This window comes from Nelumbo nucifera, chromosome 2 (genome assembly GCF_055504915.1).
Source record: "Nelumbo nucifera cultivar China Antique chromosome 2, China Antique-T2T, whole genome shotgun sequence".
Classification (NCBI taxonomy): domain Eukaryota; kingdom Viridiplantae; phylum Streptophyta; class Magnoliopsida; order Proteales; family Nelumbonaceae; genus Nelumbo; species Nelumbo nucifera.
This window is the reverse complement of record NC_142650.1, coordinates 112,257,252-112,283,739: the sequence shown is the minus strand read 5'-3', so window position 1 is coordinate 112,283,739 and position 26,488 is coordinate 112,257,252. Positions and strand designations below refer to the sequence as shown.

Genomic DNA, 26,488 nt, shown 5'->3' with positions numbered 1-26,488 from the left:
TACATAGCCATTGGTGTTTAATGTGCATAAAACCATTGATTTTGTTTCGTCGTTTATCAAATAAACCATAAAAATCATAAAACCATGGATGTTTGTGTACTAGAGGTTTCGAGAAATATCAAATTCTTGTTTCTCCAACACTAGCATTTGTTAAAATGAAATGTTTATATGGCACACTTTTATGAGGTGTTAATCTGACATGTAAAGAAAGAAATGTTTAAAGCAATCCCAACCAAGCAACAAAAGCAAAAAACTCTAAAGTGAAAAATGTTTAAAGTAAAATTGTACAAGTAAATGTTTAAAGCAACAAATGGTCCATTTATAAATGTCCACAAAACCAAACATATACTATTGTCTTGTATGCAACTCTTTTGTCAACTTTGTCCGGTCGGGTCGCATGCTAACCATTCGTTTGAGGTTCAAGCTCAGGACGAACCGGATAGGACAGACTGGTTCACTGGTCAAAGTGGTCATCATCCCACTCATCCCCGTCTAACCAGTAATCTCACCCCGCTACCCCAATCCAAAGCCACAAAGCCAAAACATTTTGTCTACCGTCCGATCTGATGGCACAACGGTTGTTCAGTTTGTCTAGCTTTCTATAAGCTTCTCCACTTCGTCCAAATTGCGCGGCTAATTTTCGTATTTTCATTATTTCAGTCATCACGAAGGCAATTTATCTCTTCCCGCATTTTTTCCTTATTCGCATACGTTGGAGCTCCACACTCCACAAGACCACAACCCTCCCCGCAGGCTGTTATCTCTCTCTGTAGGCTTTCTTTCTTATTTGAATTCATAATGTCCCGTATCTCCCTGCCTTAGTAGTTTTGATTATTTTCTTGTTCAACTCTTAAGTTTTGTAGATTCGTTTCTTATTTTTAGATTATTTTCTGCCCTAGAAATGTCTTTAAATTCTGTAAATTATCTTTCTTGAAGTTCTGTAATATTGACCAAAGCTTTCTTTGATAAAGAACGTTACTTCCCCACTGGATATGGCCCATAACATGTATAAGAAGCTAACTTGTGTTCATTGTACTCTAAATGGTATTATACTTTACTGTGCGTGAAAATTTGTTCTTGTACATTCAGATGCTAGAGCATAAACTGCTTACACTATTAATCGAAGTATCAATATCATAGTCGAAGCCATAAACAGTAGTTGATGATTTCTTTTATGCATTCCAAGTAGTACAAATTTCCACTCTTTGAGGGCCAAAACAGGGTTTTTTTTTTTTTTTTTTTCTTTTCTGATAGTCTTGTTCTTATATTTAAAATCTGTGTTTATTTATTTATTTTTTTCTGAATGTAAGTTATATCCATCATATATCTGTCTAGGTAAGCTCAAAGCTCACATTTTCCTCCTTATATATTATAGTTTATATATGGTTGAGGTATTGTAAGTGTAGAAGCTGTGAGCATTAACACATGAAATTTCTTTATGTTTAGATATTCACAGAACATGATCACTCGAAATGATGATGAAGGCTGCTGTAAATACTCTGATTGATTCGTTGTCCCCCATTCATTCTAATACCCTCAAAAACTGTCAGATGCCCTCCTTCAGGATGCTAACATGGAATTCAACTCAATCAAGAATGCTTTGTTCTCACAGTCAGAACCATACAATAAGCACAAAAGATGTTACTATATCCAGGCGCTATCTTCCTCCATTGTTCAGGTGAGTATGCGTGAATTTTAAGTGGAGTTCTTTACAATGGAATCACCCCCCCACCCCCCCACCCCGCCCTTTCTTTTTTGTACCATTGACATCCTTTAACTATAACCACTTTATCCTGCAGTGTTGCTCCAATGATGGACTGGACAGATAATCATTACAGGACTCTTGCCCGGCTTATATCAAAGCATGCATGGCTTTACACAGAGATGGTTGTTGCTGAAACTATTGTCTACCAAAAGGAAAACTTGGTAAGATGAAACAGGGGATTTCTTTCTTCTTGATCCTCTACTTTGGACAAATTTATTTCACTTCTCTTTTTGTAATAAAGGCCAAATAAATTTTTTTGATCAGTGCACTAGCTCACTAGCTTCACTGTCTCTTAAATTTTGTAGATGCCATTATCATCTCATTAATTTAAATATTGTCATTTAAACAAAACATTTTGCTTTAGTTGCATTTATAGATAAGTGTTACTGCATTAAAACTACATCTAAAAATTATAGATAACATGTTTTAAGATTTAAATAATGTTAATATTCTTCTTACATATGAATAATGAATATTTTTTTCTTGATATATTGTAAAGTTTACATTTCTCTTTAACAACTGGAATACACTGTCTTTAATGTTTTAGCTATATAAAAGCATGTTGAAAAGGATTTTTGTGCATATAGAGTATTAGTATATTTCTGTTTGGTTATGTTGCCATTTTTTTCTTTGTTTCAGCTATTTTACATCTAAAGATCTTATTTTAGTTTATTTCCTTACTTGGATGCCTTTCCTACCTTTATTAAATTTAAGGTATTCTCTTTAACTTATTTCGGTACTTTATATTTGTGCATCATGTGTTTCATGTTTGGTCCATTTCTATGGATGTGCATGTGCACGTGAATCTGGAATCTATTATCTGCTTGACACCAATCCTTTTTTTTTGTCTCTATCATGAAACATGTCAATATGAAATATTATGCCATTATCTATTATCTGCCAGAAATACTGAACATACCTGTCAATATGAAATCATTATTAAGGATATAATATGCTTATATGCTTTATCCGGAAGTGTATGTCTGAGGTGTAGAAATCTTTGGGTACTTCATCATTGTCATAATATTTTTTTATCATATTTATTTTATGCTTTCATTATAGATTTCTATATTTAGAAATGGTTTATATTTTTTTACCTTTCATACTTATTGGCAAAGTTCTGAGCAACCATGTTCCTCCATAATTTTGGGGTTTACAGGACAGATTCTTGGCATTTCCTCCAGAGCAACATCCCATTGTTCTTCAGATTGGTGGAAGTAATTTGGATCACCTGGCAAAAGCGGCTGAACTTGCAAGTGCCTACCGCTATGATGAGATCAACTTTAAGTTTGTGTCTAGTTATTCTCCCTTCTTTTTTTAGTATGACCTTTGGTTCATACTTTTCCTATCCATAATTGGGATCATTTTGTCGACATACCAGCTGTGGATGCCCTAGTGAGAGAGTAGCTGGAGATGGATGCTTTGGTGTGCGCCTTATGCTTGATCCAAAGGTCTGAAAATCTATGCATGAGTGAACTGCTAAAAAATCAATTATTGGAGTTCTTACTCATTAAGGTGCAAATTTTGTTTGCTAGTGTGTCCTGATATGTACATTTTTGGTGTTCATAAGGGAAGTTTGTTGCAGAAGCTATGTCAGCTATTGCTGCCAATTCTGATGTTCCTGTCAGTGTAAAATGCCGAATAGGTCTTGACGATCATGATTCATACAGTGAGCTCTGTAAGGCACTAAACTTCCTGGTCCTTTTCAGAGGAATATTTATGAAAGACTTTGGTGTTTGCTCTTAAGAAATTCTACATGACACAGTTGGTAGATTTATAATAGTACTGGGAGTAGGGTATTTTCCTTTTTTTTTTTTTTTCCAATTGCTCTTCCATAAGATTTTTAATTTTGCTTCTTGCTACTGTTAACTTTTAATAATCATCTCATGCTTTAAGCATAATATATGCTTTTACCTATTTTAAAAGAAGTTTTTCATGGTACTTGGAATTTGGAAAAGGTGTTAGCGGCCTTCTTATTTTTTTCAATAATTTTAGCAGTTGTTTGTTTCTGAATCATATGAAAATTGCATTATTGCATATATGTACCATGGAAATGATGTCAATTTTAATTCTCAGACCGAGTATACATGTATAAAAAGGATTGAGTTGGTAATTAAGTCATTTAGTGAGCTTCTTTAAATGACCAAGTGTAGAATAGATGGGTCGAATGTTAGTGGATAGTTCTTCATCTTTATTTTATGCTAATGGGCCTTCCCTTAACGGGCCTATTAGCCTTTTATCTTGTCATTAGTGTACAGCTGCCCTATCAGGGGTATTCTTGTAAAGATATGTTTGTTTATGAGAAAACAATAAAGAAGGATTGATTGGAACTGGAGAGGTTATGTTAGTAGAAAAAGTGATATGAATAAACCTTTGCTTTTCAAATTAATTTCCTGTTTGTTATCCTTTGTATTGCTTTGCATCTACCTTTTGTAAGGGGATTTACCTAAATACCACCATGGATTGATGACTGAAGCAACATAAACTGAACCCGCAGATTGAACAAAATTTGAGATAAATGACTAACCCATAGAAACGGGACAAAAGAGATAAGACAAAGTAAAGATTTACTGAAAAGTACCTTGCGGACCACGTCCACAAATGACAAAAACATGGAAAAGATAACTGTGATAAAAGTTATGATTGTTAGAGTATATTCCCTAGGCGTGATGCGTAGTAGGGCTTGTGAACAGGGAATGAAATGAATCTGCTCTGTGAATCACAACCTGACAGTGTCACCATCTTAACGACCTCAAGATCCGCACTAATAACAAATGAGTGAGATTTCTGAATCCTCCATAAACACATGTACGAAACCAACTCCCCTTTCTGCCTATAAATAGGGGGCCTCTGACGAAAGAAAGGGGACATTATCATCTTTGGGGAGACATATTGGAGACCAAAATATTCTCCCAGTCCTGATCTCTCTTCCAGAGTTCTTGAAACCCCCTTTTCAAAGCCTTTTTAACGTGCTTTTATCCTTTCACATCCTACTTACGTTTCTAGAGCTAAGACCATTTCCACCACACTGGCCTTACACCTTTATCATATGTTCTTTATCTTGGTATTAGGCAAAGGTTGTCTTTGATATAGTGCTTACAGCTAAGGATTTATGTCATTTGACACCTTGGAGAATTATGTATTCTGTTAAGTGGTGGACTATTTAATTGACTTTCTCTTGTTCCCATGAGGAGGCAGCCTCATGTGCCTTCTATGAGGCTTGTTGTACTCAGTTTTCCACTTTTTCAGAAAAAAAGTGTTTACAGCTTTTATATCTTCCTAATTCAGATGAAAGAAATCTGTACAAATGTCATAGCAATGGTATTTTTATGCACTTCTAGGTTTCAAAGAAGGAAAAAAATGAAGAAAAAGAAAAAGGAATGAAAAGAAGGAATGTAAAACATAGAAAAGAGAGGGATGTACTGATGTGTTTTTTAGGGTATTTATATTGATTGTCAAGCTGAGTCGATTGTAATACAAGTACAAGTTATACAATTTGCCTTTTTCTATAACAATAGAAATTGGGGGGTGGGTGGGGAGGGTGGAGGTTGATTGCATAAATCAGTTGTTCTCAGGTGCCTTTAAAAACCTTTAAAAACACCTTCTGTTTAACATTCCTCCTTCATATATGGTCTAGCATCTTTTTTTTTTTCTTTTCTTTAAAAATGGATCAGACCTCAATATGCTTTGCACATTCTCTAAAGATACTTTCTTTTTTTGGTGCTATTTGATTTTCATTAAAAAATCAATTTGTTAGTGGTCTTGGAGAAAATGATTGCCATGCTAGAATTAGAGAATTCTATCTTGTAATGTAGTCTGTTTGTACTTGTATGTATACATATGCATGCATAGACATAGTCAGAGAACTTCGAAAGCTTATCATGTAGTAGATAGAGAATATTAACCCTAAAATGCAGAACCAAATTGAATAATCAAAATTTTATTAGATTACAGGAGTTACCTGTATTAGAGAGGCTAGATTCTTGGTGGCTAGCAGGAACATCCTGTTCCACTCAATCAGGAGACCTGTCAATGGTCTAGTTGATTCTTTAGCCAGGAGTGGGGCTGTAAGTAATGATGCCTGGGACATAGATACCATGGGGATAGTATCCCGTGTAATATGCTTATGTCACACTTTTATGTCTAGTTTTTAATCTAATTGCCTTTTTTAAGACTTATGTCTTTCTCAATTTAATTAAATTTCTAATATGTACATATGTTTTGTAGTATAGGGGCCATTACTTGGTGTAATGGTAAATTTTTTGGCATGCATGAGAACATGGATTTGAGATTGAGGGTGGCTGCTTAGTGCGAAAAAATTGCCAAAAGTTAGGACCATTTTCCCCTCCCAAGACCACCCCAGATGGCTGGGACCAACATTGGGTAATGACCCTTTTACATATTTTTATAGTATAATTTGTTAAAGCATACCATTTTATATATTTTAGAAGTATTGATGTTATAGTGCACATCTAGAAGTGTCCTTGCAGCATCTGGTCTTGTCCAGTAAGTGTTGTGTCTGACATTGGACATTGGTACACTAGGCATGTATAAGTATCTCTTTTTTATCAGCAACACAAAATTGATTTATTAATTTTAAAATGAAGGTATACAACAAGAAGTTGTGGACGGAAACAACAAGCCCAAAAAAACTATCCCAAAATTTACAAAACAGCCCAGAGCATGGATTGTCTTTGAATTCCTTGTTTAGCTAAACCATCGGCTATACTGTTTGCAGATCTCTTAATCCACTTTATTTGGATCATCATGTCTTTAGATATCTGTTTGAAGCGCCTGAACTCAGGCATGTATAGGTATCTGAGTAATCTTAAGGCTGTAATCTTTCAGATGGGAGAGCTTCAGGATGTATATGGAGGCTGGTCCATTATTTTTTTTTTCATTGTTTCTTTTCTATTTACCTTCATAATTCATTGCTGTTGATCTTTTAAATAATTCTTGTTGATCTTGTTACCAATTTATATATACTAGTGGAAGGGCATGTGTATAGCATGTGTCTAAGTAAAAATAAAAGGATGAAAAGATGAAAAGACATTTGATTTTAAAATATTTTCTTATTGTACTTTAAGTACCTTAACTCATTGATTGGGTTTAAAGATTAAAATATTTGAACTACCCTTTGTAAGCATTGCTATTTTGTGATACTATTTAAATATTCTATTTAATTTGTATGGACTGGACATGAAACCAAGGCAAGTATTAGCATTATATAGTAAAGATGTTGGGATTATTGCTATTACATTTGATGTGTTTTCTATTAAAAAAATATTATGCTTATGGTTGTCCTAAAATATACTTCTTTGCTTCATATCATTGATTCATAGATCTTGATTTTTCAGGTAATTTTATTGATATAGTTGCTTCCCAATCACCAACTAGACATTTCATCATACATGCACGGAAGGCATTACTCAATGGCATAAGCCCTGCTGAAAATCGAAAAATCCCTCCTCTAAAGTATGTTCTTGATAATTGTATCTGGTTGCAAATAAGTAATGTGGTATAACAGGTATACCATTCAGACAGAAGTCTGAATCTTTTTATTGTGCTATCTTTTGCATGTAGGAGCTGATGTGGCAACTTAATATGACTTCACATATTTTCCCACATCACCCTCTTATTTTGCAATGAGGTTCATCTAATAGCTTTCTCTACACAGCAGAGGAAGCCATCTTTTGACAACTTAATGTGCAGTATGCAGTAGGGCTGACATGGACAAGGACACTAATCTAGATGACTCATCAGATAGATGGTTGGATCTGTCATGTCATCCCCAGTGTGTGTGCGTTTGTGTGTGTGTGTGTCTGTGATGGTTCCAAGAGCCTGAGCTTGTTGTCATAGGCTTCAAAGCCTGTAGTGTCTAGATAAAGAAAGACTAGAAATTATTCAAAATCAACTAATTAATTTTTTAGCATCATGTTTTTCTTTTTTTTTATCAGTAACAAATACGCTTTTATTAGTTTGTAATAAAAGAATAAGGTACAAAAATGAAGTTGTAATACTAGCATCTACTATCTACCCCCTTCTCCAACTTTCATTCTACTATCTACCCCCTTCTCCAACTTTCATTCTTTATTTTATTTTATTGTAATGCACTCATTTCCTGATGGAACAATCCCTCGATACAATACATCTGATTTTCATTAACCCCTTGCCATGCTTATGCATCAGCCATATTGTTGACTGATCTCTGAGTCCATTGGTTGCTTTTTTTTTTTTTTTATCAGAAACAATAACTTTCATTAGAGATAAATTAAACTGAAATACAGAAGTCAACCCTTATTAGAAAAGGTTGATCCAATAAACATCAAACATTACAGCACTGCCCAAAAAAGTCTCTCCCTTACAGTCCCTTGTTTTGCTAGGGTGTCAGCAAAACGATTTGCTGATCTCCTTACCCACTTGAAACAAGCACCCATCTCCTGTGTTATGCTAAGAATTTCCCTTATCAGCTGTCTATATTTCCAAATTCCCAGCTGCCCTGATTGCATCCACCTAATTACCAACTTGGAGTCTCCCTCTATCTCAGTTTGCTGTAGCCCCAATTGTTTGGCCAGTTTTACACCTTGATGTAGTGCCAAGATTTCCGCTCTTAAGGAATCTCCAACTCCTATTGGACCTGAATATAGAGCCATTATCTTGCCTTCATTATCGCTGAAAACACCTCCTATACCAGATGGGCCCGGATTACCTATAGAGCTTCCATCAAAGTTCAATTCCACCCTTTGTTGTGCCGGTGAGGAACAAGCATCCTGTATCATAGCTTTGGAAGTAGTAGTAGATGCCACAATACCCCAACTTCTATAAATGTCTTCAGCTGAGAAATCCTTAAAAAGATCACAGGATTTCAACCGATGGATAACCTTAGTAGTTACTCCTTCCACAACCTCTTCCTTGGATATACAACTACCTTTGAAGATCCTATTGTTTCTTTCCTCCCACACTAATCACAATACAGCAGCTCTAGTGGCTCTCCACATAATCCTTTCATGAACCGTTGGTTGCTTGAAAAAAGCTGGATCAAAGAGGTTCACCACGCTCGAGGAGGGAGTCCAACTTGAATAGCTTTCCAAAGAGAACACTGAAAAGCGCTAGGGTCGAGTCTAGCATCCTAGCTGTTATCTGCAATCCATGAATACTAACAATCACTCTAGACCAAAGTCTGTCCTGTTCCATCAGTAGTCTCCAAATCCATTTTCCCAGCAGAGCCGTGTTTCTTAATCTTATATTTCCTAACCCAAGGCCTCCATCATCCCTACTCCTAGAAACCACCTCCCACTTCACTAAGTGATCCTTCTTAGTATCCCCAAGTTCCCACAAGAAATCCCTCATTATCTTCTCTAACTAGTTAGCTACTTTCATTGATACTCTAAAGGTAGACAGGAAATAAATCAATAGGTTGGCCAAGGTTGACTTGATTAAGGTTATCCTACCCCCTAAAGAGATGTAATTCCTCTTTCAATTTGCTAACCTCTAGGAGAATGTTTTAATTACAGGGTACCAAAAACCTTCAACCATCGGGTTCCCTCCCAGTGGTAGCCCTAAATATTGTAAAGACTAGTCCCCCGCTTCACACCCCAAAATCCTAGCTAGGGAATCCATCTCCTCTCCCCCTAAATTTAGCCTTGCCATACAACTTTTTTCCCAATTCACTTTAAGATTGGACTTCCTTTCAAATTGAAGCACTAGACTCTTTAAGTTCTATAATTCCCCTTCCTCCCCGTCACAAAACAAGATGATGTCATCCGCAAATTGTAAGTGTGTGACTGGTGTGTCTGGAAGCGTGTCGTTAACCACTTCGAAACACCGGTTTAAACATTTATTATTTTATTCTGATTCTCAAACAACTACTAACGCAGTAAAGTGATGAGAACGGGTCGTATCCATAGGGAAGTAGGGGAAAAATAATTACGTACTTAGATACAAGAGAGAGAACACAAAGGGGAGTTGCAAAAATACAAAATTAATTAATTAAAAAAATGGAATTCATTAAAACCAAATTCAAATAGTACTGAGAATAACAAGTGCATAAAAATAAATAAATAACAGAAACAAATAAATAAAAGGAACAACATAAAAAATGTTTGAGAATCCGATCAGAGGTAGTAGTCTTCGGATCTCTCCTTTGACCCTCGAACTTCTCGAGCTAGGCCTTCCATCTTACCTAGCCGAATTTCAGATCTGCAGAAAAGAAATAAAGTACAAATTAAATCTAATAAAAGTAAAATTTGCAGGAAGGAAAAATGAACTGGAAATTAAAGAACAGAAAGTAATTCTAAAACTGAAGAAAAAATGGTTGGAATTCAAATCCAAAGGTGGCAGTAGTGGTGTTAGCGAACTGCAAGTAGGAACCCCTCCTCTTGCCTGGCAAAAATAGGTAGAGATTTTACCCATGCGCCACCTCCACAGCAATGATTTCTATCAGAGCTTCCCCGGTTTGTGTTTTATCTTTCAAGATTCTCACATTTCTCTCTTCCCATATAAACCACAGAATATCAGCTTTCGTACATCTCTACATCATGATTGTAATAATTGGAAATTGTCTTTGATTACCTCTTCTCCGGGATGGCATAAATCAGTATTTCTATTTATGATGTGTTTTGTAGAATTTCTTTTAATATCTGATATGCTGGTTTTTGGCAAATTGGCAATGCTTTACTTGGTGCAGATACGAGTTCTACTTTGCACTTTTGCGTGACTTTCCACACTTACAGTTCACAATAAATGGAGGAATAACTTGCATTGACGGGGTGAGCATTTGATAACTCAATTATAATTTGGTCCTACCTAGAATAGAGGAAATGAGACCATTGCCACACAATTTTCTATTTTCAACCTTATATTTGGGTAGCTGGTAGCTAGATGCCCATTTCAGTGAATCACTTTTATTTGTTCCAGTAAATTGCAACATTATAGCCCTTATTTGCATTTCCATTATTGTTCTTTGTAGTAAGAATAAATTATCATGAATGGTGTCACCTATTTGGTAGGGATTCCATATCCTGAGATTCATATTGGTTTGCTATCATTTAAATAATTAATACAATTGGCCAGCTATTGTGTTGCTCTGCATGGGTTGCAGAAATTATTTGGCATATGGTTTGGCAAGGCAAGGGGTGAACATGGACAACTTGCATTTGGGGGTGATTAGTGAGACCTGATGGATAACACAGGAAAGACTACCTAGGATCAGATGGGGTACCCAGGCACATCCTCCAAGTACAGAAACAGAAATGGTTGACACTATTGGAGAACATTTTAAATTCCTACTCATTTTCTGTTTATTGTCCATGATCCTGCATTCCCACTTTGCAACCCACAATGAAAAATTGCTGATATTTTTATCTAAAAGATATTAGAAATAGCATGCATATTTCTTTATGAAGGTACTTGATTTGTAATGACGGTAATTTCTGGGTAAGTGGAAAAAAATCAAATCAAATGGACGAGAAGTGGATCAAGGAAGAGGAGTGCAACTTGGGCAGGCCTGTATTGAGAATTTGTTAAACTTCAAAGCCCTGATGCAGTGAGAATTCTTCAAAATTCAAATGAAGTATTTGATTTTGACAAAAATGATCCATTTATAGATATTTTGACCCAAGAAATTGTGGCTTCAACCTCCCTAGCAATGCAGCTAATCTCCCTATTCCCTAAGACTGTTTGAGTCCAAACACTTTGATTTCCACTTTGCAGCCATGATATTTTCAACATTGAGTCCCCCTCTACCTTGATCCATCTGAGATCTAATTGCTTTACTAGTCTCTTCCCATACAATAGATCCATAATTTCTGCATTTAGGGAGCCTTCAGTCCCTACTGGCTCCGAATGTAGGGCCATAATTGATCAATTCCTATCCACCTTATTACACCTCCAATTCCAGGATCTGGATTACCTTGGGAGATTCCATCAAAATTTAGCTTCACCATGTTATTATTTGTAGGTCTCCATTCTTCATGAACTTGAATGGACACTGTAGAAGAAGCTGCAGTTGCTCCCCAAGCTCTCAGTATGTCATCCACCGTATATTCCTTGGAGATCTCCATTGCTTTTGCTCAGTGCACAGCTTTCACACTAATGCTTTCTATGATTGTTTCCTTGGATCTGCTAAGCTCTTTAAATATTCTATTGTTTCTCTCCTCCCATTAGGTAAAGACTATGACTGTGATTTTGGATTTCACTTTTGATGATGTTATCGGAAATTGGGAGATGATTGCAGCTTACACCTCCTCCAAGAAAAAAACTTGTAGGAATAATGGACCCCATTCATAGCTGATTTTCTCAAACTGAATTTTGATGGAAGAAGCTTTGGCAATCCAGGCCCTTCTGGGATAGGTGGAGTGTTAAGAAATCATGGGGTTGTTCTCAGGACCATTTGGGGAAGGGGATTCCACAAGAGCAGAACGAAAGGCAGTCATGTTTGGTCTATAGAAAAAAATGTGGAGTTGGTTCAGAAGCTGATAATTGAAGGTGATTCTAAAGTAATTCTAGGCTAGCTGAGAAAAGAGGAAAAGAACTCATGGTGGTTCAGAAATGAGATAAAAAAAAAATTTAAAACTGTCAAAAGACATGCAGTTAATAATTCATTTGGTTCCAAGGTCATCCAACAATCAAGCTAATCAGTTAGAAAAACAAGGGGTTACTAGAGAACGAGCTTTTTGGGCACAATTGTAACCTTGAATAGCAAAGTCACTGGGGTTTTTCTGCTTTCTGTTGTAAGGGGTAGCCAAGGCTACTGAATGATGTAAATATACCTTTATATTATCATTAAATCATTTCTATTTTTACTGATAAAAAAAGTATTACAGCTCTCGTGGCTCTCCACATTACCTCTTTTTTTAGGCTGTCTAAGGAATCCAGGGCTGAATAAACTGGCCAAATTTTGTGGGGTTTCCCACCTGCAACCAAAGAGAGCAAAATCACACTCAAATGCATTTCACAAAAGCACAGAAGATTTTTTTTTGATAAATACAAAAACACAGAAGTTTAGTAAATGGGAAATAGACTCACCACTAGATTTGCATAGGATAGACATGAGGAGAGAGGTACCACCTTGATCTCCTTTTCTGGAGCATATCACAGGTATTGAAGCTAGAGGGAGACCTAAAAGGACATGGGTTGAAGTAGTAGAAATGATTTAAGCACTCAAAATTTAACAATAGACATGAGTAAACAGAATGGAGCGAAACAGGACTCATGTAGCTGACCCTGTATTGTTGGGATAAGACTTAGATGATGATGACTCTTGTGCTTCATATTTACTATGATAAAGGTGTCTTACTAACATGCTATTTTTAGAAATTTTCATGATCTTTGGTGTTGTATAAGGCTTCCTTAAGACAAATTTTTGGCATAAAAGTTCCTTATTGTTTCTGTTTCCAATTTAAAACCACAGGAACTCACCACTTTTACTGTGTTTTACAATTTCATTCCATAGGTTAATGCAGCACGAAGAAAAGGAGCACATGGTGTGATGGTTGGCCGTGCTGCTTACAACAAGTATGCACCATGGACTTTGACTAATAGAAGTTTTATTTGCTCATTTCAAATGATAATTGTTCTTTCATGGCTGGCTTTCTTTGTAATTATGACGTGCTTTTAACTGTTATATGATGACAATAAGATTTTGCAAGTTTTGTCTTTTGGAGCATTCGGATGTTTTCTATAATTAAAAATGTGATCTTATAACTTAATTAGTTTATTTGTTTAAATCCTGTATTGTTTCAATAATGCTGCTACCGTGAAAATTACTTCAAGTTTGCAATATTTGTCCTATATAATTTTTATTTTTATTTTTATTTTTTTATTTTTTGTAGAAAGATAACTTATATTCAAGAAAAGGGTTTACATGAGATGGGATGTACAAGGGGCCTTGAATAAAATCCAAAGAAAAAAAAATAGCAGAGAACAATGCTTCTGGGCAACTTTGTAAAGCTGAAAAGAGATTTTTTTATGATTTTTATGCTTTTTGCTGGTTTCTGTTAAACGTTTGGGGTAGCCGAGGCTACTTATGATCTGTACTGATTTCCTCCTTTTAATAAAAATTTCATGTTGCTGATAAAAAAAGAAAATTACAAGCAAATTTCTTGGTGATCACTATCGAAGAGTTAAGCATGGTCAGAACTCAATCTCTTAGTCTTTCAATCATCGAGGCTTTGTTCTCAAAGATCCTTTTGTTTTGTTCTTCCTATATTCCTCACATAATAGCATGGATTATGGCTTTCCAGTAGCATCTGCCCCTACCTCCCAGATTATAGCTTTGCCATTGGTTAATGAACTTGGAGGTGGAAGGGACTCTCAGGTGGTCTTTTCATGGACAAGATGTAGCTCCCAAATCCCATGGGTCTATAGACATACTTTTCGGGAAATAGAAAGCATAACAAGGGAGTTGAATGTTGTTGTCTTTAAATGGGTGAGAAGATCAGTAAATGGGGTGGTGGATGTTTTGGGCCTTTTGACTAAACAAGGGACGACAGCCAGGCACCAAATGTTTTGGGCAAAATTATATATCATAAAGTTTGTCTTTAGGGTGGAAAAACCCACCTATTTGTAATACTTGAACTTAATATTAATAAAATCTCTTTTGACGGATAAAAAATGAACTTACCAACTGAGTTAGGAGTCTAGCAGTAGTTACCTCCGAAGATTAGATCCAAGAAGTATTGCCAAAGCGTTCTATCAAGCTGACAGTTGATAAGAAGATGGCCAATGGACTCTCCATCTCCAAGGCACAGGATACACACATTGGGAGGTATAAAACTGCCCTTTCCTTTTCTTTTGTAAGATGTTACAAGTGTTCAGTTTTCCCCAAGCTGCCTCCCAAATGAGGAAGGAAACTCTAGGGGAGAGAGCTGAATCTTGTTTGTCTGAAAGGGTGGAAAGGTGCTGGATATGAGTTTTTATAGAAAGACCTGGTGGTAAAGGAGCCATTAGGGGTGAGGGACTAGACTAGTTTATCTGAAGGCTTGAGAAGTTGTTTGGTTATAAAAGATAGTTGGCCTGCATAACTATCTTTTATAACCAAACAACTCCCAATGAATAGTTATGTTGGGGAATATGTTGATTCTAATAATATTTCCATGACATATTTCCATTTCCATGGGTACCGACACGAAATATTATTAGAGTCAATATATTCCCCAATGAAAACTACTGACACTGTGGAGTGAAGAACACAGTATTATAGCATAAGTTGGTGATAAAATTGTAGATATATGGAGTAGAGGTCTCTTTTTTTTATGAATAACAGAATAAATTTAAACCCAACTGAAAAGATATGCCCAAAGAGGATGTTAGCCACAGTTAATCCTCAAGGATCTTACAACAATAATACAAAAACTACACAAACCCCTCTAAGCAATACAACCCAAAATAGAAACTCAACCCAACCCCAAGTCATCCCCTGTACAATTACAAAGGCGAGGGGTGTGCCTTGCGCTTTTGAAAGGGGTGAGCCTAGGACCTGGGCGAGGCGCATACCCCAAAATGCACCTCGCCTGTGCGCCTAGGCGCGCCTTTTAAATCACTGACTCCACCACCTTCTCTAACTCACACTGACTGTCCTCAAACACTCTTCTGTTTCTTTCTCTCAAGATAGACCAGCACACAACAAATGGAATACAACTCCACACAATTCTGGCTTTTTTTGCTTCCATTATAGGACGGCCATTTGGAAAAGATTTCAGATGGAGACTCAGGAAGGAACAGTTGCATGCCAAACAATGCTAAGTAATAGCTTCAGCACATCTCAGCCACATAGCACGAGAACATATGAAGTACTGTTTCCTCACTCACTTTGCAGATACAACATCTGTTTGCCATGTAGAAGCCTCTTGACTTCAAATGGTCAGTGGTGAGAACATTATCCATAGCCACCAACCACTCACACAAATGCCTCCACCCAAGGTAGAGGTGTAAATTGGGTCGTGTTAGGCTGGTATGACATGACCCGCGTGCGGCCTGTGGGCTGAGCTGGGCCGTGCTTCCCTCCCCTGTGATACTTTGAGGGGTTGGCCCAACACGGCCCATGACACGAGCCTGTGCGGGCCCATGCCGTGCTGCGGGCCGGGTTGAACCTTGGGCCAGGCTGGGCCATGGACTAGGCCAAGCCATGTTTTTTAAAAATTTTGAAAAAAAATAATGAAAAATTTAACATAAACTAAAAAATAGACAAAAAATTAAAAAGATCTTAAAATTTTATTTTATATGAATTTTAATGTATACAATTGTTTATATATGCAATAATAAAATTATATATATTAATATTAATATACTATATAATTATTATATATAATATAGTATAATGTAATATATATATACATATTATATATAAAATATATAAATATATATGGGTCGTGTTAGGCCTTGCTGGTATGCGGGCAGCACAGCCCATACGATTGTGTCGTGCCTGACACGGCCTGCAGTTCATCGTGCTGGGCAGGCTCAAAATCGTGCCGGGCCACAGGCGACACAACCCGATTTACACCTCTTACCTTAGGTGGAACAGGATTACCCCACTCACCTCTACATCTCTCTTCGTCAATCTGGTTTTTAATCAAAGCTAGATAGAAGGGTTTCACCGTGAACTTTCCATTTTTGTATTCCTTCCACCACAATTCGTCCCTTGAAGAACTAGAGATCTTTGAATTCTCCAAAACTTCCAGCAGCTTTACACATTCCTCCACTTCCTTGCCCCAAAGAGGTCTCCTAAACTTCGAGCACCAAATCACCTTGTCCCCTCTTCTCGTAGCAATGGTTGATGGGAACATCATGTTCAATCAGCCTGTATAGTCTGGGGCAAATCTCGCACAACCTTCCCACTCCACACCAACCATCCTCCCAGAATTTTATTCTGGATCCATCCCCAACAAAGAAACAGGTCAGATCTCTGAATTCTTGGTTGAACTTCATGATACCTTTCTAGACACTCACCCCAAAAGAAGTTGAGACTTTTCTAGATTCCCACCCAAAGCCAACCACCCCGTACTTTCCAGCCACTACCCTCCTCCGTAGGAAATCATTCTCTTTAAGCCTTCTAATTCCCAATCCCCCGTTCTTCTTGGTTTACAAACCAGGTCCTAGCTCACCAAATGGAATTTCTTAGAACCTCCCACCCCTTCCCACAAGAACTCTCTCTTCCTCTTTTCAATTTTCTTGGCCACCTCAGCTGGAATTTTCAAGGGAGAGATGTAATATGTTGGCAAACTAGACAGGACACTTCTAACCAGAGTAATTCTGCCCCCCCAATGATAAGTACTTGGCCTTCCACATATCTAGCTTCTTCTCCACTGTCTCAATGATTGGCCTCCAAATAGATAAAGCGAAGGGTTTGGCCCCAACTGGCATCCCTAGATACTGAAAATGGAAGCTCTCCAACTTGACATTCAAACACTGCGGCACAGTTCAACAACATTTCTCTCTCCACTTCCTCGACCCCAAGATGATGTTTTTTTCTAGATTCACTTTTAAACCTGTCAGCATCTCAAAGTTAGCCAGAATTGCTCTCAGGATTAGAACTTGGTCAATAGAGGCATCCAGAAAAACTAGCGTGTCATCAACATATTGCAAGTGGGATATACGAGGACGATTAGACCCAACTTTGAAGCCCTCAATAAATCCAAACTGAACTCCTTTGATTAGCAACAAATTAAGAACCTCCATCAGCACAAAGAGTAGAGGGGATAGGGGATCTCCCTGTCTTAAGCTCCTAGAGTCTTGAGAAAAATCTAAAGAAACTGCATTGAATAAGATTGAGAAGGAAACCAAAGACACACAAGCATAACTCCAACTCCTATTTTTCTCCGAAGCCCATCAATCTTTGAATTTTCTCCAAGAAACCCCATTCCACATGATCGTAAGCCTTCTCAATATCAATTTTGCACACCAGCCCGGCCTACCAGACCTGATCCTAAAGTCAATACATTCGCTTGCGACAAGAACATCTAGAAATTGTCTTCCTTCCACGAATGCCATTTGAGACTCTCCCACCACTTTGTGGATCACTCCTTTCAACCTCCTCGATAAAACTTTTGCCACTAATTTATATCGGCTGCCGATTAGACTTATGGGTCTTGTAAAGAAAATGATTGACTAGTTTGTGGTCCCACTTCTTTATTATTTCTTGATGATATATTACTGTTATGTTGCTGTTAGCATGTGTTTTACTGTTGTTACTAGCGACAAGGGTATTCCTGTCCATGTATATCTTTTATTCTATGCCTAATATAAATAGTACCTAGGGCAACAGATCAGAAGAGATTTCTGCACCCTTTTTCTTCTATTCTTTCTTCTTTCTTCTTTGTTCTCTTCTTATCTTCTCTTCCATCTCTGTTCTTTTTTTTCTTCTTTTTCTGATTTCTTCTTGCTAAAACAGGTCTGAACCTCATCGGTTTCAGATAACTGGTCTGAAGTCTTTAATGTCCAAGGCCCCACTCCTTTTAGGGACCAAGGAAATAAAAGAGGCATTTGTTAACTTATCTAGGTACTTAGACTCAAATAGCTCCTTAAACAATGACATGAATTCATTTTCTAACAAAGACCAGCAATGTTTAATGAAGGCAAAATTAAACCCATCCAATCCCAGGGCTTTATCTCCTGATATTCTTTTCAAAGCCTCCTTCACTTCTACCACCTCAAAGGCCAAAGCTACTCTCAAGCCAAGCAAATTCACTCAATTTCTTGGTCTCTAACCCCCCTAACACTACCCAACTGTTGTCTAGAAGAGTACAAACCTTTATAGAATTCCACCATTTTTTCTTGAATACCAGGCATCCACTACTTTGTCCCCCACTTTAATTCTGGAAAGGGTGTTACATTTGTGCCTGGCATTAGCAAGTGCATGAAAAAATGTAGTGTTCTTATCACCAGCCTTCAACCAAACTGCCCTAGACTTGTGCCTCCAGATCACCTCCTCCCTCTTGACTAATCTTTCCAAATCACCTTTCAGCTTTTCTCTCTCCACCCTTATCTCCCCAGAAATATTCCCCTCCTCCAGCTTATTCGCCTCCCCATTTTTTCAAGCACTTCTTTCTACTCTACAAGTCTCCAAAAACCTCCATGTTCCACCTTTTTAGTTCCTCTTTTAGAAATTGTAGTTTCTTCATTAACTTGAAGCCTGTAGACCCTTCCACCTGCCACCCACCTCATTTCTCCTCTATCTAATCTCTACAGTCTGGATGATCCAGCTACATATTCTCAAAGCAGAATGGCTTAGCACCCAATACCCTAGACACTTTCTTTAGAAGGATTGGTTTGTGATTAGAAAGGAAATAAGGAAAGGCCTCTTGAACCACTTCCCCAACTTCATCAACCCAATCCCCTATGAATAAAAAAGTCTATCCAACCTTCTGAGAATCGTCGGATGTTGCCTGTTTGACTAGGTGAACCTCCCACCCATCAGCGGGGGATCAATCAACCTAACGTTGGAAATGAAATTTCCAAATCTCCTCATCCCCACACTAACTCTCCCCTCCCTACCCCCTTCATCTCGCTTGTCCTTCTAACCACATTGAAATGCCCCCCCCCCTCCCCCCCACCCCCCACAGTGTCCGTTTGACCTCCTCCAACTCCTCCCAGAACTCTTCCCTCCTACCTTCCTCATTTAGGTCATAGACAATAGTAACTCCCCAACACCACTCACCCTTCTCTACTGTCTTGAAATAGACAAACACAGAAGATTTTGTTATGGGCCCGGGAATAGGATCTCGTCACGGGTCGGTCCACGGGGAGAACCTCTAGCTTCCCCTTGCCCCTCCCTTTGCGTGCAGACCCTATCGTGGCGACCTAAGGGGGTGATTTGTCCAAGAGATCACCGAAATCTCCTTTTACTCTCTTTCTTGACTGGAAATTTGACATCTTTATTCAATAATTTCAGCTCCTTAAATAGGAGATTACAAGAGGTAAGAGTCCTCCTTATAGGAAGACTCCTTGATAACTAAACTGCTTACAGATAAGATAGATAAGACTCCTAGATAAGACTAACTAAACTGCTTACAGATAAGATAGATAAGACTCCTAGATAAGACTCCCTACCCAAGAAGGATAAAAACTCCCTAAGATAAATCAGACTCTATACTAATCCTTATTGGAACATATAAGATAAGAGTAAGAAAGCAGATAAGATAAGTATAAGGTAAGATGAACTGTGGCTAGCTAGATAATTTGATGAGGGTCCCACGTTATTGCTGCTGCCGACGGCGGTACTTCTTCCCCACGAATGCGTCCATAACATTACTCCCCTCCTGTACTACGAGCTTGTCCTCAAGCTCGAAATCTGGATATGTGTCTTGGAGTTCAGTCAAGGGAATCCAGGATAGGTGGAATGATTTAGCCCTCCTGGATCGGGTTCCAATGAAGGGGGTTCATCCTCATTGTCCTCTTGTTCCACCAGGAGGCAGAAAAGTCTCTTGCACTTGTGCCCTGCTGAGTAGAGTTCATCACAATTAAAACACTGTCTCCTTGCCCTGCGTTCCGCCATCTCAGCCCTAGACAAGTGCTTAATAGGGGGTGTGACAACGCTGCTCCTCTCATTGGATGCTGATCTGGAATTGTGACTCGTCTGTGGTTTCCGTTCTTGGCTGGCTGTTGAAGATGGAGCCATTCCGAGTGGTTCCGGGGATGCCCATGCGGATGGAGGCCGCCCCATACTGAAGGTTCTGCGGCTGAGCTGCATCTTTCGTTCGAAGGCGCGGGCTAGATTCATGGCTGTAACCAGGTTGGGGGGGTGTTGCATCTCCACATCCACCCTCAAGGGTTCTGCTAACCCTGCGGTGAACATGTCTACCTGCTGGTCCAGTCATACCGAAGCTGCTCTGGCAAGGAGGGTCTGGAATTGCGCTGGTATTCAGCCACCGTTCCTGTCTGTTTGAGGTTGATCAGTTCACCTAACGGGTTGCTCGTCAATGGGGGCCCAAACCTGAGGAGGTAGTAGGATTTGAATTGGGTCCAACTGAGCTCGGGTTCTTCCTGCTCCAATTTATAAAACCAGAGCTACGTCTCCTCCGTCATGTGGAATGCGGCCAAGCTTACCTTGTCGCTGTCCCCTGTCCGTTGGTTGCGGAAGAACTGCTCGCATCTGTACAGCCATCCCAAAGGATCTCCGACGCCGTTGTATGAAGGGAACTCCAGCCTGCTGTACTTGGGAACGACCGCGGCTACCGGGGCGACGTCTTGCTGTTTGTCGGACGACTCCGTCAAGTCTGGTCGGCGGTTGTTTGTGGTTACAGCCCCTTCTGGACTCCTCTCCTTGTTAGAGAAATACGATTCCAGCAAGCATCGCAGCTCCCGGACATCGTCTTTGACCTCACAAACCTCCACGCTGGTTTCCACAAGCCTATGCTCTAGTTTGTGGACCCTGGATGATAGCTGCTCCAGATCTCCCATGATGGTTGGCTCTGATACCAAGTTGTTATGGGCCCGGGAATAGGATCTCGTCACGGGTTGGTCCACGGGGAGAACCTCTAGCTTCCCCTTGCCCCTCCCTTTGCGTGCAGACCCTATCGTGGCGACCTAAGGGGGTGATTTGTCCAAGAGATCACCGAACTCTCCTTTTACTCTCTTTCTTGACTGGAAATTTGATATCTTTATTCAATAATTTCAGCTCCTTAAATAGGAGATTACAAGAGGTAAGAGTCCTCCTTGTAGGAAGACTCCTTGATAACTAAACTGCTTACAGATAAGATAGATAAGACTCCTAGATAAGACTAACTAAACTGCTTACAGATAAGATAGATAAGACTCCCTACCCAAGAAGGATAAAAACTCCCTAAGATAAATCAGACTCTATACTAATCCTTATTGGAACAGATAAGATAAGAGTAAGAAAGCAGATAAGATAAGTATAAGGTAAGATGAACTGTGGCTAGCTAGATAATCTGATGAGGGTCCCACGTTACTGCTGCTGCCGGCGGTGGTACTTCTTCCCCACGAATGCGTCCATAACAGATTCCCCCACCTTCTCACCTATTTTCAAGAGCACATTTGGATCCTAGATTATGACTAGCCCCCTTGGAAGACCCATTGCATTCAGTTCCAGCCAATCCCCACCACCTGAACCCTAAATTTCAAACTTCTCCTTAAGCCGAACCTCTCCAGTTTAGTTTCTTGAAGGCAGATTGTGAGGCCCGAAAATTTGGCTCAAAGCCTCTTGGAGTCTCTACTCACCATGTACCTGGGGTGGCGCGTCCCCAAGAAAAGGTTTTCTCTGGAAAATATTTTTGTTATAGTGACTCCACATATCTGGCCTGCTCAAACCTCTAGGATTCTAGCTTGAGAGAGAGATGGGATGAAGCACCCCTCTCTCGTATCCGGTGAGAACCCCCAATGCCATGACATGCTTTTTGGAGCAAGATCTTAATGGACTTGAAGAAGTGCTTCAGGTTGGAATCCAACGAGGGCAGTAGTATTGGGGTTCCCTCCTTGGAACCAACTCCTACTTGATATGAGAAAAGGAAGTTGAGGCTTACATCTGCTCAAACTCTCCCCTCTTCAATGAGTGGGGTGGTACTGGGCTTCCCCCCTTCACACCTCTCTTGGAATCAGTTGTCTACTAAGGAAAGAAAGAGAGCAGACATTTAACCCAAACCCCTTCTTTCTGTTCAAAGTTGAATAAAATTATTGATTGTAAAATAAGGATCAGGACTTACCTGCGATCATGGAGCGCGTAAATGAAGAGAGAGAGAGAGAGAGAGAGAGAGAGAGAGACGAGTGCTGATTTGAATGGAAGAACAATGGGAGTTTATTCAAGCTTCTTCATATCGTTAATGGTGGCCATGGCTGCCTTCAACCGTTCAAGCTCCACCTTAAAAAAATATGAGAAAAGCTGAGGTGGCAAGAACAAAATGAATATCTGTCTTGAGAGAGAAGGGCTCTCTTCCCCAATGCTTAATCCGATGCCTCCTTGGGCTCCCTTTCACCCCTTATTTATAGGCCTAGGGTAGGGGTAGTTTGGGAATTTTGAAAATGTTTAAGGGTAGGAAGGTCTAAGAATCTAATAAGGGCATTTTAGTAAGAGGAAGGTTGGGGGTATTTTGGGTATTTTGAAAAAGGTTAAGGGTAGGAGGGTCTAAGAGTGGTGAAAGCAAGGATATTCTAGTAAGAGGAAGGTTGAGGGGTATTTTGAAAAAAGGTTAGGGGTAGGAGTATCCAGGAATTTAATAAGGGCATTCTGGGGTAAAGGCAAATTGTGGGTAGTTTAGGAATTTTGGAATTTTTTGAAGGCAAAAGTGTCTAAAGGTGGTAAGAACATGGGTATTTTGGGGAGAGGGAGAATGAATGGTATTTTGGGTATTTTAAGGGTTCTCAGGGGTGACAGTCCAAGTGAAGTAAATTCAGGGGTATTCTTGGTAGGAAGAGGGTGAGGGGTATTTTGAGGGTTTTTAGGGGTGAAATAGTCCAAATGGTGTGATCCGGGTGGTATTCTAGGTAAGAGGGAAGGTAGGGGCATTTTTTAGGTATTTTGTGGGTTTTAGGGGCAAAATGGTCCAAATGAGGTGAGTTTGGGCCTTGGGGTTGTTCTAATAAAAGCTACAAACAAAGGAATATTCTGATCCAAGGGTTAGCAACTTTTGGGTGGCCAGGATTACTCAGGAAAGGCTATTGTTGGTGCTATATCACAAGAAAGTTGTGCAAGCGAATGACAGCTTGTGAAATAGAATCTTGTTTCGTTTGAAGGCTAAGGATGGAATTTTTAGGTGAAATTTGGTAGGGTGGGGTTTTCGAGGGTCCCAGACTCGTTGACAGGGTTAAATGGGTCTAAAGTGGCCTGCACCTAGGGGATTTATGATATCATGGTTCTTGAACAATGAGAATAGCTGAAAAGGAATCTTGCTTCGATCAAGGGACAAATGAAGGAGCATTGTGATGAAACTTTATAGGCAAGGATTTTAAGGTACGTAGAGTCTTCTGGTACTGTCCGATTGATTAAATGAAGTGTTTATATGGGCAATCTACGGTCTAAGGGGGTGAGGTGCTCAATTTTGGGTGCTGACACAGATCACATCCGGCTTAAGCCTTCTAATCAGCTCTCTCATCACCATCCTTCTCTTACCCTCCCTCAGACCCCTAACATTTCAGGAAAGGATTTTCATCTTCTTACAGTGGTTCTCAGATCATCACTAAAATATATATTAAACTCTCCTTGATTAAGTGGTATAATCCCCACACCCAGCAGTCAACACTGCCCAATCACCTCTAGTACTGTTCATGATTACTGTTTATGCCCTCCAGACCTTAAATCTGCTCTGGTACCATTTTAGAATAAACAATAAAGAAGTATTCTGTAGAGATAAAAGAAATATGATGAGAATGGAAGAGTAGAGAGAGTAGTGTAGAAGTAGACCATAACACAAATTGAGAGAGTTTAATAACATAATAATCAGCTAACTCTTAGCTTATACATAACCTTTTAAAGATTGTAAAATTACATTACTACCCTTATTAGTGGTAATAAGAAAAGAAAGCCTTTCAAATTATTTCTACAAATTATAGAGTTATCTATCCAATGAGACCAGTATCTTTTAAATCCAACGTGTTTTGAGAGTTACGGCTGTTTTGCTGATAACGACAAGATTGTAGTCTATTTTCTGGGTTTATGTTGGAATTGTTTTGGTCTGTTTACTTGTGGTAGGATTAATAGTGTATTATGCTGTTTAGAAGTTAAGAGGAAGTGTCCCTATGGGTATTGATTTGGGTCAATTTCCTAGTTCAGTCTGAAGTCTGCAAAAGGAGGTCAAAGTCTTTATGTTGACTCTCTCTCTCTCTCTCTCTCTCTCATTTCTTCCCAGTGACCAAGTGAGCTACTTCCCTCCTAATCTCCTGCTTATTCTTTTTTACTTGCATTCTGCCCTTTTCAGTTTAATGAAATTTCTTTTTATCCTTAAAAGAAAAGCTTTTTACTTGCGTCTCCATCTCTATTTTCATTGATCACCTTAATCATCTTTGTGCACTCTATGAATTGATGAATTTACTTTCAAATCTGAAAATTGTAGGATCTACTTGTCCTAACATCAGAATGTTTACATTCTGCTTGGTAAAGAGGTAGTATAATAAGTAACTGGAAATAGAATTTAGTATCAGTGGATTTTATCATTGTTTCTAATAGTTTTGGTGGTTTAGAAGATGTGATTTATGTTTGGGTTAAGGAGGTGGCTCAAGAACTAAATGGTCTGGCATTAATTAGCATGCACAGAAGGAAGTACTGGGGGTAGACTCAATCATGGATTATTCGTCAAACTAATAATAAAGCTTGTTTAAAGTACTTGTTTTTGAGACGCTATTTATGGAAAACATCAGAAGCATCTCATTTGGGTCAATATAATGCATGTATTATTTTATAAAATATTTCAAACAAATTGGAGCTAGAAATGCTCCACAAAGAATAAATGTGTTGGGAAGCAACAGGCTGAAATACTATTGCTATGTATGGAACCAGTTATATTTGTGTCCTAAAAGTTTAACCATTTCATCCTCTTTTTCTCATTTTAGATGTTGTTAGATACTGGATGAGAGAATTAACAACTCAAGTGCATTTTTGGCAGCCCTTGGTCTATGCTAGGACATGTTGATGCCACAGTATATGGTGTACCAAGTAGTGGTATTACACGTCGCCAGGTTCTGTAACAGAGATCTCTCTAAAAGATATGCATCCATATATAAGATTTATCTGTTTGTTAATTCCATCTTTCATTTTGTGATCTTGGGCAGATCCTTGAACAGTTTCAGGTGTATGGGGATTCTATTTTAGGAAAATATGGACCTAATAAACCAAGTGTACGGGAAGTAGTTAAGGTAATGGCTTTTCCCTTTTCTTTCACTTTTCATCTGAGTGATTATCATGTCTCCCCCATGGGTATGTCAAGTAACTAATGGTTTTCTCCAGTAAATGATAACTTATAAAGTGCTTTAGTCATCTTGGAGACATCAGGGATTATACTGTTCATAAAACGATCTGTGTTTCTATGAGGTCTATTTTTGTTTTAGAATCACATGCTGTGATTTATAACATCAATTTTCTATAAATATAAAATGCTGAGCTTATTACATCCTTTTGCTAAATACTCTTGCATTCCTTGTATGCTGCAGCCATTACTAAACATTTTCCATTCAGAGCCTGGAAATGGCCTATGGAAGCGCAAGGCAGACACTGCATTTCGCCACTGCACGGTATATGAACTCTTAGGAAACCTTTCTGAAATCTTTCTAGTTTTGTTCTTATGGTGCTTTCAGTTTGGTCTAAAATATTCTACGAAACTGTTCTAATGGTTCTTCAATTTGGTAGACGATCAAGGCCTTTCTTGAGGAAACCCTGGATGCCATTCCAGACTCTGTCTTGGACAAGACGCCTGACAAGATCTCATCTATTTATGAAGATGTTTTTGCTGATGTACATGGCCTGCTGCCACCTCCATATAAACTAAGAGAACAAGAAGTACAGTATCTTTAGTCTCTATGACTGTCTGTAAATGTACAATTTCTACATGATTGTATCTGAAGTTTATTTGTGGATGTACCCAAGGTTTGTCCTTGCTATCCAGGGTTTTTTGATGGGTGGACTGGATAACATCTGGCATTTTTTACAGCCACTCTCAGACTTAAAACTCGTCAGCCTGAGATTTTACCATTCCACCAAGCAATAGCCCCTTTGTTATACCGACCTATTGGTCTGGATGACTTGTTATTTATTTGATAGATAAAAGAGGTCTGGAGGATAAA

The 26,488-nt window shown here is 38.7% G+C and overlaps 1 protein-coding gene across 2 annotated transcripts; it reads left to right on the top strand.

The window, feature by feature from the left end:
• Positions 1–629: 629 nt before the first annotated feature.
• LOC104585905 (Aldolase-type TIM barrel family protein) lies at positions 630–26,488 on the top strand. 2 transcript variants are annotated; one of them, XM_088898277.1, is made up of 13 exons: positions 630–769; positions 1,447–1,678; positions 1,800–1,926; positions 2,925–3,052; positions 3,147–3,216; positions 3,341–3,443; positions 7,123–7,240; positions 10,452–10,533; positions 13,218–13,279; positions 25,315–25,387; positions 25,493–25,564; positions 25,859–25,939; positions 26,055–26,488. In XM_088898277.1, the coding sequence occupies exons 2-13, from the start codon at positions 1,473–1,475 to the stop codon at positions 26,217–26,219; spliced, it is 1,287 nt and encodes a 428-aa protein (XP_088754403.1). In that variant the 5' UTR covers positions 630–769; positions 1,447–1,472; the 3' UTR covers positions 26,220–26,488. The 2 variants fall into 2 exon arrangements, with proteins under 2 accessions (XP_088754403.1, XP_010241245.1); XM_010242943.3 differs by having other exon boundaries at positions 25,481–25,564.